General features: G+C 43.7%; 1 protein-coding gene and 1 long non-coding RNA gene across 8 annotated transcripts in view; one reads left to right on the top strand and one right to left on the bottom strand.

Moving 5' to 3' along the window:
- Positions 1–14,743, bottom strand: part of phkb (phosphorylase kinase regulatory subunit beta) — a 196,762-nt gene that overhangs the window by 112,121 nt on the left and 69,898 nt on the right. For all 7 annotated transcript variants that reach the window (XM_062962009.1, XM_008113900.3, XM_008113904.3 and 4 more), the window contains one exon: positions 3,097–3,160. In XM_062962009.1, coding sequence (XP_062818079.1) covers positions 3,097–3,160 — 64 coding nt within the window. The remainder of the gene's footprint in view (positions 1–3,096; positions 3,161–14,743) is intronic.
- Positions 1–14,743, top strand: part of LOC134293690 (uncharacterized) — a 61,724-nt gene that overhangs the window by 37,708 nt on the left and 9,273 nt on the right. The gene's annotated exons all lie outside the window — the stretch shown is intronic.

Here is a 14,743-nt window from a genome sequence, read left to right on the forward strand (position 1 = left end):
TAAATGAAAATCCAAAAACGTGTGTTTTTCTCCATTTCCACTTAGCTGTTTACATTTTGCCCTGTGCTCATTAGGAGGATCCTTTTAAAAAGGTTAGCTGAATCCCTTTAAGATGGATTAAATGTCTCAGATAAGCCTGTCTGCCGTCTTGCTGCAGTGCCCATGGATTGCTTTTTTAAATAAAATATTTTCATGAGAAGATGCATTATTGTTTGATGTTTCAAAAAAGATTTTTTTAAAGAAAATAATTGTTCCTTTGGAACCTCTCAATTGTACCTTTTATCTTTCCACTGTTGTATTATTTTGTATAATTAAATAACTAATTGCATGTGGAAAACCCCACCAGGTTAATTTGATTAACATGTGAGTAATTAGTTGGTTTTTCATGATGTGAGTTTTAAGTTATTTATTTATTGTAGTTTTCATTTAAATAGTATCATGACAAAATGTTTCTTGATATGAAAATTTACAAAATTATATATCTCACCAATGAAAGAAGATTGCCTATGTCTATGACAAAATAAATCTTAACACAGATGTTCTTAAGAGGAAGACTGGGGATTTCATTTCCCTCCAAGCATTAGGTAATCATGCAATTTGGCTTTTTATCTAGTGCACCACTTAAATTTAATCCCCATCTTTAATAATATTGGAATTGTTATAATACTCTGTGATTCTGCTCCAAGCTGACATAGAAGTCAGTGCAAAGACAATGGACAAATCACTGAGTGCCTCCCAAGTATTTTGCCTGAAGAAATGCAAATCTTGTTACTTGCTCCAAAGCTCATTGCTCCAACCAGCCAACTCCATCGTACAATTTCAATCTAACTACAGATCCAATAGTTACATGAAACTTGATAGCTGGATTATTCTTCCCAAATTTCTTCCCAAATTGTCTAACATTTGAGTCTGAAAAAAATTCTAAAGAACTGAAAATCATAGAATCCTAGAGTTCAAAGAGACCACATGGGCCACTTAGTCCAACTCCGTGCTGCCAGGCAGGAAAAGTACGATCCCCCTCGACAGATAGACTTCAAGCCTGTTTAAAAGTCTCCAAGGAAGGAGTTTCCACCAGACTCCAAGGCAGAGCGTTCCACTGTTGAACACCTCTTCTTACGGTCAGGAAAATCTTCCTAATGTTCAGGTGGAATCTCCTTTCCTGTCATGGCTCCATGGCTCCATTGAGTCCTACTCTCCTTATGACATCCTTTCAGATATTTAAACATGGCGATCATGTCTCCTCTTAGCCTTCTCTTCTGCAAGCTAAACATCTCCAGCTCTTTAACTTACTCCTCACAGGGATCATTCATGATCTCAAAATGTGCCGTCGCGCCTGGGGCTATAACTCTTAGTGAAAGAGGCATGGACGTGACATCTTACCCAGGGGATTGCTTCTTGCCCTCCTTTAGGGAAACTGGAACTCCCAAGGACCAAAACACTGTAGATAACTCAAAACTGGTTTTATTGTTCACAAAAGGTTATCCCTTTAAGGCAATAAGCTGGAAGTTTCCAAGGGGTAAAGTAAAATACATTACAGTCTTTGGTTGTCATAAGTCCAAGGAGCTCTGCAGCTGAGAAGCTTTTCCAGGTCCCTCTTTCTCAATGGCTGTGAATGCCGGAGCAATCAGTCCAAATGGCCTATATTTGAAGACACAGTCTTCCTTTGGTGCCAAAGAACTGATTTGAAGGCGCTTGAGACTCCTCAACGTCATCCAGGTTGGCCCTGAACATGAAGCATAAGTCTCAAGGGTAGGAACCTCAGAATTGGTGCTGAGAGGTAACTTAAGGGCTTTTAGAGCCAAGTCTCTCTCTCACATCCATCTGGTAGAAAGCTTGATGGTGGAATGAAAAAAGGAAACACTGTCCTACTCCAGGAAGATGTGGAGCCAAACAATTGAGCTGAGGAAGCAATATAACTGGTGCAAACAACATTGATTGACAGCTATAAATAACCAATCCAACTACATTTACAGGGTAAAGGCAAAATCAGGCATGATACAACAATTCAACTTACAGTTCGACATAGAGATGGCGCCACTTGTGCAGTCACACCAAATCTTTGATCATTTCAGTGGTCCTCCTCTGGACACAGATGCTCAGCTCTATTGTGATTATTCATAAAGATGTTGCTATATGCCTTTAAAGTAGATGATAGCTTATGACGATTCAGTCAGAAGGGATTTGTTATTGCCTTCCTCCAAGAATGAGGACCTTGGACAGGATCATCCAGTGGAATTGACATAGTCCACAAATTTGATCAGAATGGAATCTACATGACCACAAATTTAAGCAGAATGGAATCTACATAGACCACACATGTGATCAGAATGGAATCTACATAGACCACACATGTGATCAGAATGGAACCCACATGGATCACCAATTTTTAGAGTTATTTCAGCATGTGGCTGTTTCCCACTTTCTATATCTTTCCAGTAGTGGTCCCCTTGAACAATAGTACTTGCTGCCCAATACCATATAGACTGTTCACAAGGCAGTGAACTTGTGCATTTAGTTACATTTTTTTTCTGACATGCAGGGAGAATGAGACAAAGCTAGGAGCACATTTTGTGATAATGAAGAGAAGGGCACACATATTGGAATGGTAGAGCAGCTGATGAATAGCATAGCTATTTGAAGGATCTGAAATTATCTGGAATTGAGGAAAGTCATAATGAAGGCTGACCAAAGTAATAGACGGTGCTCCATACCAGAGAATGAAAACAGAAAAGAACAGGACATTTAAATGCACAACTGGAGACATTTAATGTCTCGCTCAAACAGACTAGAGGAAAACAGGAGACCGTTCTATACATTTCAGTTTTCATAAGAGTTAAATCAAATGGCTGGGGGGAAAGTAATGGTTGTTAACTGTGGAAAGAGATGGTTTTGTTAGCCTACGCATCCAATACCCAAAGTAGCAAGAATTAATTTTCTAGCCTACTTCCTTTTTAAAAAGACTGGAGAAATGCAGACTGAACAGGCTTTACCATATGGATATTAGATGTCCTTTGATCTGCAATGAAAGCAATTTACTGAAGAAGAAGCAGTTAATTAAAAATGGAGAATGAACAAATACTTAAATATTTTTACTACCTGATTGCCGAAGAGGTTGAATCCATTAATTGCTTCTAGGGCTGCTTTTGCTAATCCAACAGAACTGAAAAAGGAAGACAGAGAAAGGGGGAAAATGTTGTTTGTTATACTTACGGCTCTAGAAATAAAATCCAAGTCCCTAAAGGCTAACTTGTACATCAAATCACTTCTTGCTGATGGCTTTAAAAATCCTGGGGTAAATGTGATACAGTAGACTTGTTTTATTATTTTTCAGCACTTTCCCTTGAAAGATCACTGGCCATCTGTAAAAAAAATGCATATGCCTGGACATCTGGCACTGTGAGTGGAATGTCTTGCTGAGAGGGCACTAGTGGCAGGAACAGTATCCGTGCTCTGTGCGCTCTTCATGCAAGGAACTTGAAGAAAAAGTGTGCTTTTCATGTGTTACGTTAAATCAATCATTTATGAAATCATCAATGGATATATAAATCTGCACGGTGAAGAAGAAAAATAATCTGGCAAGGCATTTGCCCCAGGGAGATTACTATTAGTGGAGGGGGGATAATAAGAGGGAAACAAATGTGAAAGTCAATAAATATTTAAGTTCACTCAAGTTGGAGAGCAGGGCTAGGGATGGGTTAGAACCTGGAGCCTGCAGATAACCAAGATAAAGTTTTCTAAGAAGATCCTCTAGGATGGAAATTGTATTGCCCTCCAGATGTTACCAGACTGTAACACCCAGTATTGACCTTCACTGGCTATGCTGCTGAGGCCCGTGTTGGAGTCTAAGCACATCTGCAGCAGTAAACATGTGGCCCTCCAGGTGTTTTGGACTTCAGTTCCCAGAGTTTCCTGCCACAGGACAAGTTGGATAGGGCTTCTGGGAGTTGGGAGGCCCAAACATCTGGAGGGCCACAAGCTTGACACATCAGATCTGGAGAATCAGATAACACCCATGTCTGCACTAGGCATTATGGGCAACATGACAAAGCAGGGAGTTAACCATTCTTAAATATTTAGAAATATGTAAGACATATAAATATATGTAAGGCTGGCTCTTTGTGAAAGTGTTGAGATCTAGGAAGAAATATTTAGTTACATGATAGCTCCTGTGAAACTTCCCTTTGGTGCCACCCAGAAAAAAGAATGTTTCCCAGATCTGCAGTCTTCTTTTTATGCATCTCTATTGAGTTATTCTCTCTTCATCCTCTGAATTATATTGAATTCCATGGAATTTACTTCTTCCATGTCCCAAAACATTATGCTTTCACTGCTCTACTGTAGATGGCTTCAACACATGATGAAATGCATTGATCTTATAAGTCGGTTTCCACGCTTTGCTCTCCCAACTTGGCTTGCTATTGCTTTGGGACTCTGTCATTTTGATACCGTCTTCTGTTCCGAGACTTGAGTGGTTTGGCCAATGTCAATTAATCTTTCCTTGCCCTTTTGCCCTTTTGTGATATCACAGAGGCTCAGCCAACCACAAAGGCCTCAATTTCCACCGTATGTGGAGTACAAGGAAATACAGACTGTCATTGTATCCAAACTCTTTGTTTCCTAGCCACAAAAGATAATAATTGACTCAAGATGTCAAGTTGTGAGGTTTTGTGGGCTTTGTGGGACCAAGTGTGCTCACCAGAATTTTGAATATGGTTACAATTTATATTGGGCTTTTTTTCCAGAGATGGGGCTAGTTACACCTCAGCAGACTGTTCCATAGAATTACTTTGCTGCTTAAGGGATCTACTGACATGCAGAGCTGAGATGTTTTATGTTAGAAATTGGGGGGCTGGAGGAAAATTTCAATGGAGAGCAGAATAATCATTGGGGGATGGTAGTGGCCTTGTTTGCCCCTTATCTATCACAATCCATCACCATCACACCATCACACCACCCCTGGCAATCCACGTGCAGATTTTAGGACAACGTTGTAGGAAATGGGAGAAGCAGGAGGGAGTCCACTAGGCAAAAGTGTGAGCTTCCACAGGAAGGGAATATATGCCCATTTGAGGCCCCATCCAACAGTAATCACACACTTTGCTCGGGAAGACAGATTGTGACGGGTCGAACATTTCTGGCCTAGTCTAATTGATTATGGCATTAGCCCTCTTTCTGATAAACATATAACACAAGACTACAGAGAATATCTATTTTATGAGCCAAACAGTACCAGCTGTGTCCATGAAATTAAATCCTGAAGAATAATTGGTAAATGGATGGATGATGTGCTTGGGTTTACCCTAAGGTTATCTGTTAATTATCCAGGCAATAATTGCAAACACGCTTTTTAAATAAAAAAAATGTATGTAGTGTCTTTAAAAAAGAGAGAAGGAAATCACAACAGAAAAGAGTGGCCGCAGCTCAGTTTCACTGTGCAATCTTTGCATTTAAAAGGTTCCTTAACTCCACTTTAGGAGATCTGAAATAATGGGACCAGAAAGCTTCCCATTATTTCTCTTAAACTGAGGGATTGAGGACCACTTGTCAGGTAATTCTGTCTATAGTTCCCATGACACTATATAACAAAATTTGGAATTTTTTTCTGTTCCTGGTTTCAAAGTGTTATTTCCTGTTTAATTGTGCAGTACTTTATTTTAAAAGTAGTTATTACAGTGTTCCCTTACTTATTGCTGGGGTTAGGTTCCAGGACCACCCACAATAAGTGAAAATCCGTGAAGTAGGGACGCTATATTTATTTTAATATTTATACATTATTTTAGTAGTTATACGCTATTTTAAGTCTTTATCAACCAATTGTGCATTGATAAATCACCTCCTTCTCCTCCTGTTGCCGCTTGGGCTCCTTTTCTCTCCCTTTGGCTTCTCCTTACTCCTTTCCTTAGGCTGTAAATTGTAATTTTTTATGATTTATAATATTGGTTTAGAGGTTATTGAAAAACCGCAAAACAGTGAATCCGCGAAAAGTGAACCACGAAGTAGTGAGGGAACACTGTATACTCCAGAAACTTAGATTTTGTGGCTACCACAAACCAAGTTGAATTGGTTGAGACTCTAGAAAAACTAGAGATGTCCCTCCCACAAAGACAACAATGTTGCAGTTTAATAAACTTTTTACATGTTTTTATAATAGACCCAATTAGGAAATGACATTTATAACCTAGGAACAAAAATTGTGTGTCATAGTGATCAACTTTTGGTCACTTTAGCGCCCAAATCATGACTGTTGCTAAAACATACACCGCGAGTTAACATCAGCATTCCATTCAAGCAATCTGAAGTATTGGAATGTGAAAAAATTTATAACAGAATTAAAGAGGTTCTTTTGGTACTCTTTTGTCAGAACCCTGCTACTAGAGCCTGGATGTGGCTCTGAGTTTCAGGGTCACTGACATTGATAAGACACCTGCGTCCCAGGACTCGGAGGAGAAACGGCTGATGGACTTGGCGGGGAATTTGCGCGGGGTTTTACTGAGCGGGAAGAGACTGTTCAAATGAGGGGGAGGGTATATAAAGGAGGGTTGGCCGGAGCCTCCCATTCTTGGCTTTTCTGATGTTCATGTTTCCTACAGTAAAAGTTCCTGGTGATACCACAGAGAGTCTCGTGTGTTCATTCAGGAGCGGCTGTGGTGAGCTGACACTAAGCCAAGAATACGGACACCATCCCGCTGTAGCGGTGAGGTGTAACATGCAAGTGGAGGATGAAGAGCTCTTGGGCGCCGGAGGAGGAAGGTCGGAAAGGGCCACTCCCGAGACGGACGCTGAGTTCCACCAGCTGGCGGCCCTGGCGTCATCCACCGCTTATGCCCAGCCAAATGGGGTAACCCAGAGGCGCGGAGTGGTGCGGGGAGATAGCACCGGAGGAGAGGAAGGTTCACCTTCCCCAGGCCCGCAAAAGATGGTGTTTCTGGAGGAGAGGATGTCGGCGATGGAGACCACCCTGGCAGTGATGTCGAGGGCGATGGAGCGCCTGGCGGTTTTGGCGGAGCCGGAGCGAGGAAGGGAACTCCGGGCTAGCTCAATGTGGGACGTGAGCATGGGAAGCAGCCAGGGCTTTGCAGACCTCCCAGCACCGAAGGGAAGGGAAATGCGAAAGGAGCCCGGTGCCCGGCCCAAGATCCAAACGAGCCTGACGCGGGTGGAGGAGAGTGACGACGAAGGGGAAAAGCCTCCGAGAATCCCGGCTACGCTCCCAACTGAGACCCTGGTGCCCCTGGCGAATGCCGGGCGTGGCACAGGACAAAGGGAAGCAGCAGCGGGGCCCACTGGCCCGCAAGGGGGCTTGCGACGGGCGGAGGATTGGGGATTGCCACCACAGGGACCCCTACCGAGACGAGAGGAACTAAGGATCGAGTTTGGGGGAGAGTCCTCTGAACTGGATTTTTTCCTGACCACGGTGAGGGGCTATATGGAGGACAATGCCCACACTTTTAGAACGGAATCCAGCCGGGTACGGGCCATTGGTGCAGTGTTGAAGAGGGGAGCGGCCAGCTGGTACGTTCAACTACACGCGCGGCGCGACCCATGTCTGGGGTCACTCCGACGCTTTATGGGGGCCCTGGAGACCCGTTTCCGAGATCCACTGGAGCAGATCCGGGCGAGGGAGGAGTTGAAGACCGTCTCCCAGGGGCAAAGGTCGGTATCTGAGTATGCGGAGGAGTTCCAATGCCTCGCTGAAAAGGTGCCGGAATGGTCTGCAGTGACAAAGATAGAACTCTTCAAAGAGGGTCTCAGGCGGGAGATCCTCTCCTGGGCGGTGCATCGTGATGAGCCTGACACACTGCGCGGATGGATTCAGCTGGCGGGGCGCATCGAGACATCGCTGGCCCAGGCGAGGAGGCACCGAGGAGGGCTACAGCAGCGGCCGCAGATGAAAGAGGGGAGCCGGAAGGAGGGATCAACCCCAGCCGGGAGGAGAACGGAGCCGACAGGGAACGTGAGCACCAGCAGGAGGGGCTGCTTCGTGTGCGGCCGTTTGGGCCACAGGGCTGCCGAGTGCTGGCAGAGAAAAGGGGAAGGCGGAGGCCCGCCCAAACCAAGAGCCGTGGCAGGGAAACGCGCCGAGGAAGAACCACCGATGAGGCACCACTCGGGGGGGTTGGTAAGTCAGGACAAAGCCATGATAGTGGTCCCCATTCAGCTGGAAAGTGGCAGCAAACAAGCAACCTGCAAAGCATTTGTGGATTGTGGATGTTCCAGGAACATCATCTCCCCTGAATTAGCCGAGGGATTGGGATGCGAAAGAACGAACCTAGAATCCCCAATAGCTTTTTCGCAGTTGGACGGATCCACAGCATCGGGATCATTAGCTAAGTACAGTGCCGAAGATGTAAAGTGTAAGATAGGGAGTTGGGAAGGAAAGGTGTCATTTGTGATATCACAAATAGCCAGCTATAATGTTATACTAGGCATGCCATGGCTGGGGCAGGCCAACCCGCAAATCAACTGGGAGGATAAGAGCATGATCTTCAGGATGAAGTTGGAAGGAGGGAGCCAGGAAGTGGAAAGGGAGCCGGGGAAAAGGGGGGAGGAAGACTCTATCAGGATAGCAGAACTGGCAGATAAATTACCCCCAGAGTATCGGGATTTTGTGGACGTATTTGATGAGAAGGAAGCAGACAGTTTCCCACCGAAGCGGAGAGTTGAAGTGAAGATAGAGCTAGTCCCAGGAGCAGAGCTTCCTAAGGCAAAAATATACCCAATGTCGGCTAGGGAAAAGGAGGAACTGAGAAAATACATTGATAAAAACCTAGCGAGGGGTTTCATAGAGCCTTCAAATTCCCCTCTAGGGGCGCCTGTGTTGTTCAGGCGCAAAAAGGACCAAACGCTGAGGCTCTGCATTGACTACAGGGGCCTGAATGCAATCAGTTCTGGAAATAAATACCCCCTACCTTTAGTGAAGGACTTGATCGCCCAGTTATCGGAGGGACAGATATTCACTAAATTGGACTTAATTGAAGCGTACCATAAATTGCAGATTAAACCAGAGGACAGGTGGAAGACGGCCTTCTCCTGTGCATTCGGATTATTCAATTATCGTGTGCTCCCTTTCGGTTTGTGCGGCGGAGGCGCCGCGTTCATGCAATTAATCAACGAAGTGTTGCATCCATTGTTGTACAAGGGAGTCTTTGTTTTTTTAGATGACATATTGTTAGTATCTCGGACTAAGGAGCAACACATAGAACTAGTCAGGGAAGTCCTGCAAAAGTTGAGAGAAGCAAAACTGTATGCGAAGCTTGCCAAGTGCGAGTTCAATAAAGACCAGATAGACTTTCTGGGGTATAGGATTTCCTCCCAGGGAGTGGCGATGGACCCTGCGAAGGTAGAAGACGTGAGGGGGTGGGAAGCCCCCAAAACACGGAAGCAGCTGCAATCCTTCCTAGGGTTCGCAAACTTCTATAGAACATTTATCAAGGACTTTGTGCGCCTCACTTTGCCATTAACGGATTTGTTAAAGACTAAAGGTAGGGGAGAAACAGCCAAAGTGAAGGCCCCAGGGGCCAAACTGACCTGGACAATAGAATGCCAGGAAGCTTTCGAAGCCCTTAAAAAGCGTTTTACTGAGGAGCCTGTCCTACAGCACCCTGATATGTCTAAAGCCTTTGTATTACATTACGATGCGTCAGACCGGGCATATGGGGCAGTTCTGCTACAGAAAGACGAGGGGGGGAACCTGAAGCCATGTGGCTATCTGTCAAAAAAGTTTAGCGATACAGAAAAAAACTGGCCGATTTGGGAGAGAGAAGCCTTAGCGATTCTAAAAGCACTAGAGTGCTGGAGACACTTCCTGGAAGGAAGTGGAACACCGTTTGAGGTGTGGACTGACCATAGAAATTTACAGTATCTAAGATCCCCTCGTAAACTATCAGCGAAGCAAATTAGATGGGCCCAATATTTCAGCCGTTTTGATTTCAGACTCAGATTCTTCCAGGGGAAACATAATATACTCGCTGACGCTCTCTCTCGGATGCCTCAGCACGGGGGAGGAATTCAGGAATCTGAAGGGAGTATTTTTCTTGATAAGCAATGGGGCCTGGCAGTACTAACTCGAGCACAAGCGGCCAAAGAAAACAAACGTACTGCCATTTCCACGGGGGGAGGAGAAATATGGGAGGAAGAGTTGAAGCGAGCGTATGGAATGGACAAATGGTTACAAACAAACAAAGAAAAGGGAGAATTGTGTGGGGATTTGGTGTTTGTAAATAAGAAATTGTATATTCCTGAATGTTTAAGACGAGAAATGTTAAGGAAGTACCATGATAACAAGGGTGCGGGTCATCTAGGCCCCACCAGGACTATTAAACTGTTGGCCAAACAATGCTGGTGGCCCGGAATGAGGAAAGACGCCAGGGGATACGTCACGCAGTGTGAATTATGTGCAGAGGGAAAACACCACCGGGGAAGCCCCAGGGGCTATTGCAGAAGGTGGTGGAGCCCATGAGGCCATGGGAATGCGTAGCCATGGATTTTGTAGGCGAACTACCCCCCAGCAGAGGCCACAGATACATTTGGACAATATTGGACCTATTCTCAAAACAGGCACACTTTGTGGCTCTGCCAAAACTTCCTTCAGCTGAAAAACTTGCTGATTTGTATGTGAAGCATGTATATCGCCTACATGGGTGTCCCGACAAGATAATTAGTGACCGGGGAGTCCAATTTACTGCAAAATTTTGGGGAAAATTCTTACAGCTGTTAGGAGCAGAAAGGAACCTGAGCTCGGCCTTTCATCCCGCGACCAACGGGGGGGTCGAACGTACCCAACAGACACTGTGCCAATTCTTAAGGATGTACACCAATTATAGACAGGATGATTGGGCGGACCTTCTTCCGTTTGCTGAGATGGCTTTTAACGGGGCCGTACATTCGGCCACAGGTCGTGCCCCATTCGAAATAGTATACGGACAGGAGGTGGCACCTTTCCCCAGGCTACCCGAGTGGAAGGAAGGGGAGGGCCAGACCGACGAGGAATGGCCGGCCAAAATCAAGCAAGGGTGGCAAACCGTGGTAGAGGCATTGCGGGAAACACAAAAGAAGTACAAGCTCTTTGCGGATCGTAGGCGCCGAGAGGGGGACAAATTGGGCGAAGGAGATCTGGTTTGGCTGAGCACAAAAAACCTGAAATTGGGGTTCCCATCCAAGAAATTGGCTCCACGCTATATAGGGCCATTCAGGGTAGCAAAAAGAATAAACGAAGTGACCTATGAGCTGAGGCTACCAAAGGACCTAGGAAAGGTACACCCGGTATTCCATTGCAGCCTGTTAAAAAAGTATAAAGGAACTCTGGACAGCGGAGAACAATAGTTGTGTTTAATCTTTTCCTTCCAGGACGAAGGGGAGGAGGACGCCATGTCAGAACCCTGCTACTAGAGCCTGGATGTGGCTCTGAGTTTCAGGGTCACTGACATTGATAAGACACCTGCGTCCCAGGACTCGGAGGAGAAACGGCTGATGGACTTGGCGGGGAATTTGCGCGGGGTTTTACTGAGCGGGAAGAGACTGTTCAAATGAGGGGGAGGGTATATAAAGGAGGGTTGGCCGGAGCCTCCCATTCTTGGCTTTTCTGATGTTCATGTTTCCTACAGTAAAAGTTCCTGGTGATACCACAGAGAGTCTCGTGTGTTCATTCAGGAGCGGCTGTGGTGAGCTGACACTCTTTTAGGCTATTATACTGTATGCACTCTATGTCATTTGATGTAGCCCTCCAGTTGTAGCCCTCCAGTTGTTGGACCACAACTCCTATATTCCTCATCATGTTTGGAGTTGTGATACAGTAACATCTGGAATCATCCAGCTGCAGTTTGTTCTGTTGAGTCAGGAGAGTGGGGTTTGAATTTAGATACAAGGCTTGTGGATATGATGTCAGATGTTAAAATGTCCTTTAACTTTTCCCCAACCTCAGAGTCACAAGTGCTGTTGGTTTACAGTTCCCATTATCCTTGGGATCCAAACAGTGTAAAAACTAAAGAGCACTGACCACTATGTATATGTGTGTGTGTGTATATATATATATTTGGCCCTCTGTATTCACAGATTCTCCGTCCATTGATTCAATTACCCTTTGAAGGCAATCATAAGTTTGTTATGGCCCTCGATGAAAATGAGTCAGACACCCCTGATTTAAGGCATCAAGTCATTTCATTACATCATATCATCAAGGTGTTATCCTTTTATCAGACATTTCACAGGGACTTTATCTGTCTATCAAGCTTGATCAAAACCTTTTAACAGAGCCACAATCAACATCATTATCATTAGGCATTTCATAAAGGATTTTACATATACATGTACAGAGCTCCATTCTTTGTACCATCCTAAGAATGTAACATAGCCAACAATCCATTCAGGCATCCACTCTCATGTTTGAGAAATTACAAATCCCTGGTTGGTTTGGAAGCTTAAGTGGATATTTCCAATCTCCTTTTTCTAGTCACAGCAAGGAAGGAAGGAAGAAAAACATCACAAATGCAAGGTTCGAAAAGCTGGGTCATGTATCAGGATTTCCTGCTGTATGTAAACAAACCCAATGAGGTCAAGGCAATCTTCCCTAATTCTGTCAGCCACAACTGACACAACTTTTCAATACACAACCAAGAAGTAAAGGTGAACAGATTGTTCAATAATGTGATTTGAAAGGGCTTGCCATACAAGACCTAAGAAATATGATAATGAAGATTTGAACCAAGTCTTGGACTTCAAGGCCTGCATTAAGTTCAGAAAATTAGAGTTCAATTCATAGTCAAAACAAGTGTGTTTGCATACAATCAGTACAAGCCAGGGAAACTAAACAAGTCCAAATTAAAAGCAAACTTCAGCTTGGTGACTTTGCTGCAACCACACAGAAGGAACTTCAAGCAAGAATGGATAGGGTAACAAATGTTTCGCTGCATGTAGCATATTTATCATAAATATAGCTTCTGTTGGAACATTTTCATTAACAGCTTACCATGAAACATTGATTTTAGACTGTTCCTTTATTTCGAACCGTCACAGCAATAGATTTCAAAGCCTTTCAGAAACAGTGCCAGGGAAAAAAAGGCTTGTGGGGTTTAATTCTAATTGGTTCAACAAGGAAAAGCTGATTAGGTTGGCTACAAAACTCTGCTCTAAGCAGCTGCCATCAAAGACAGGAGAAATCCCACATTCTCCCACTATCTTCTGCTGATTAGAAGTTATTCTTAACCTGAAAATGGATAGCGTTCTCTAAGTAAGCAAGGAAGAGTGAACACCAATCTGTCACATCCTTGCAACAGGCATCTTCTTCAGAAAAGGACCATTAGGAACAGCTGGAGCTTAAGGCAGGAAGAACCTTGATCTTCTGGAGAAGGGCTCATCTAATGAAACAAGTGCAATAGCAGAGAAAGAGCTACATCCAGATCCTCAAGGATATTAGAGGTAGGCCAGAGTCTTTATGACTAGAAGCGGGCTTGGAGTCCTCAAGAGAAATGGATTCGTGTTATGCAAGGGTTTCCTCATGCAGAAACCTGTAATAGATTACAACTTATATCAGTCAGCTCAAGTCAGTTCTTAACCTGTGGGTCGCCAGGTGTTTTGGCCTACAACTCCCAGAAATCCCATCCAGTTTACCAGCTGTTAAGATTTCTGGGAGTTGAAGGCCAAAACATCTGGGGACCCACAAGTTGAGAACCACTGGCTTAAGTTCTCCTTAGGAAAGGATCTGGGAGTTCTTCTACACAATGAGGTAAAACACTGAACAGATCCTTTGACAGTGTAGTCACCTCCCAATATTTTCTTTTACATTCTTCAAATAAAAATGTTGTCATACCTGGATGAAAGTCTGTAGTCTGCTCCTTCCTATGCTATTAGCATCTTCTTCTCTGCATTCTGGATTAAAGTCAAAGTCATACTTGAGACTTCGAGCAAGGCGTTAAAATGTATGTTATGTTATAATTGAAACAAGAATTTTTATAAAATGATGTACCAATGGTATATGATTCCTGAAAAGCTTTCTAAGATGCCTAAAGTGGTTTCCAACACTTGCTGGAAATTTAAACAGTAAGTGGGGTCCCTTCTATCATATGTGGTCGACATGTAAGCATGACAAGAAATATTAGATTCAAATACATAAGGTAATCCAGAAGGTTTTGGAGGAAAATATCCAGTTTAAAACCTGAGACTTCTCTACTTGGTCTTACTGATACATATGACTATGATAAACTGTTGCAATATATGACCACAGCAGCAAGATTACTCTACGCATGGAAGAACTCAGCTTACTAACAGAGCATTGGATGATAAAAATGATGGATTTGGCTGGGATAGACAAATTATCATGTTTGCTAAAATAAGAAAATTGGGGAAAAATTGAAAGACCGGAAACCTTTTATTCAGTTTTTGTATGAGGAAGAGAAGGACTTTCCAATTTTGAGTTTTGCAGAATATTATGAGGTGATTTTGTTTGTTTGAGAAAGGAGTCAATATTGGAAGGCCTAGAGGGTGAAACTTATGCTGTTTTCTTTTGGCCAGGTGAGGATAGATTAGAAGTATTTTTTTTCTTTTTTCTTCCTTGGCATTTGTTGTGTGTGTTTCTGCTCTGTTTTTTTTTTTCTTGATTCATCTTTTACTTTTAATGTAACTTTTAAAACTTTTATAACAAAGTTAATTTTTAAAAGACATGGAATTCTGTACATAATAGATTCGGGTCTTTTATCACTGCAAGATTTTTCAGGTATCATTTTATTCTGCCCAGTGCTACGTTACCTTT

The sequence above is a fragment of the Anolis carolinensis genome, unplaced genomic scaffold, assembly GCF_035594765.1.
Source record: "Anolis carolinensis isolate JA03-04 unplaced genomic scaffold, rAnoCar3.1.pri scaffold_9, whole genome shotgun sequence".
In the NCBI taxonomy this organism is placed as follows: Eukaryota; Metazoa; Chordata; class Lepidosauria; order Squamata; family Dactyloidae; genus Anolis; species Anolis carolinensis.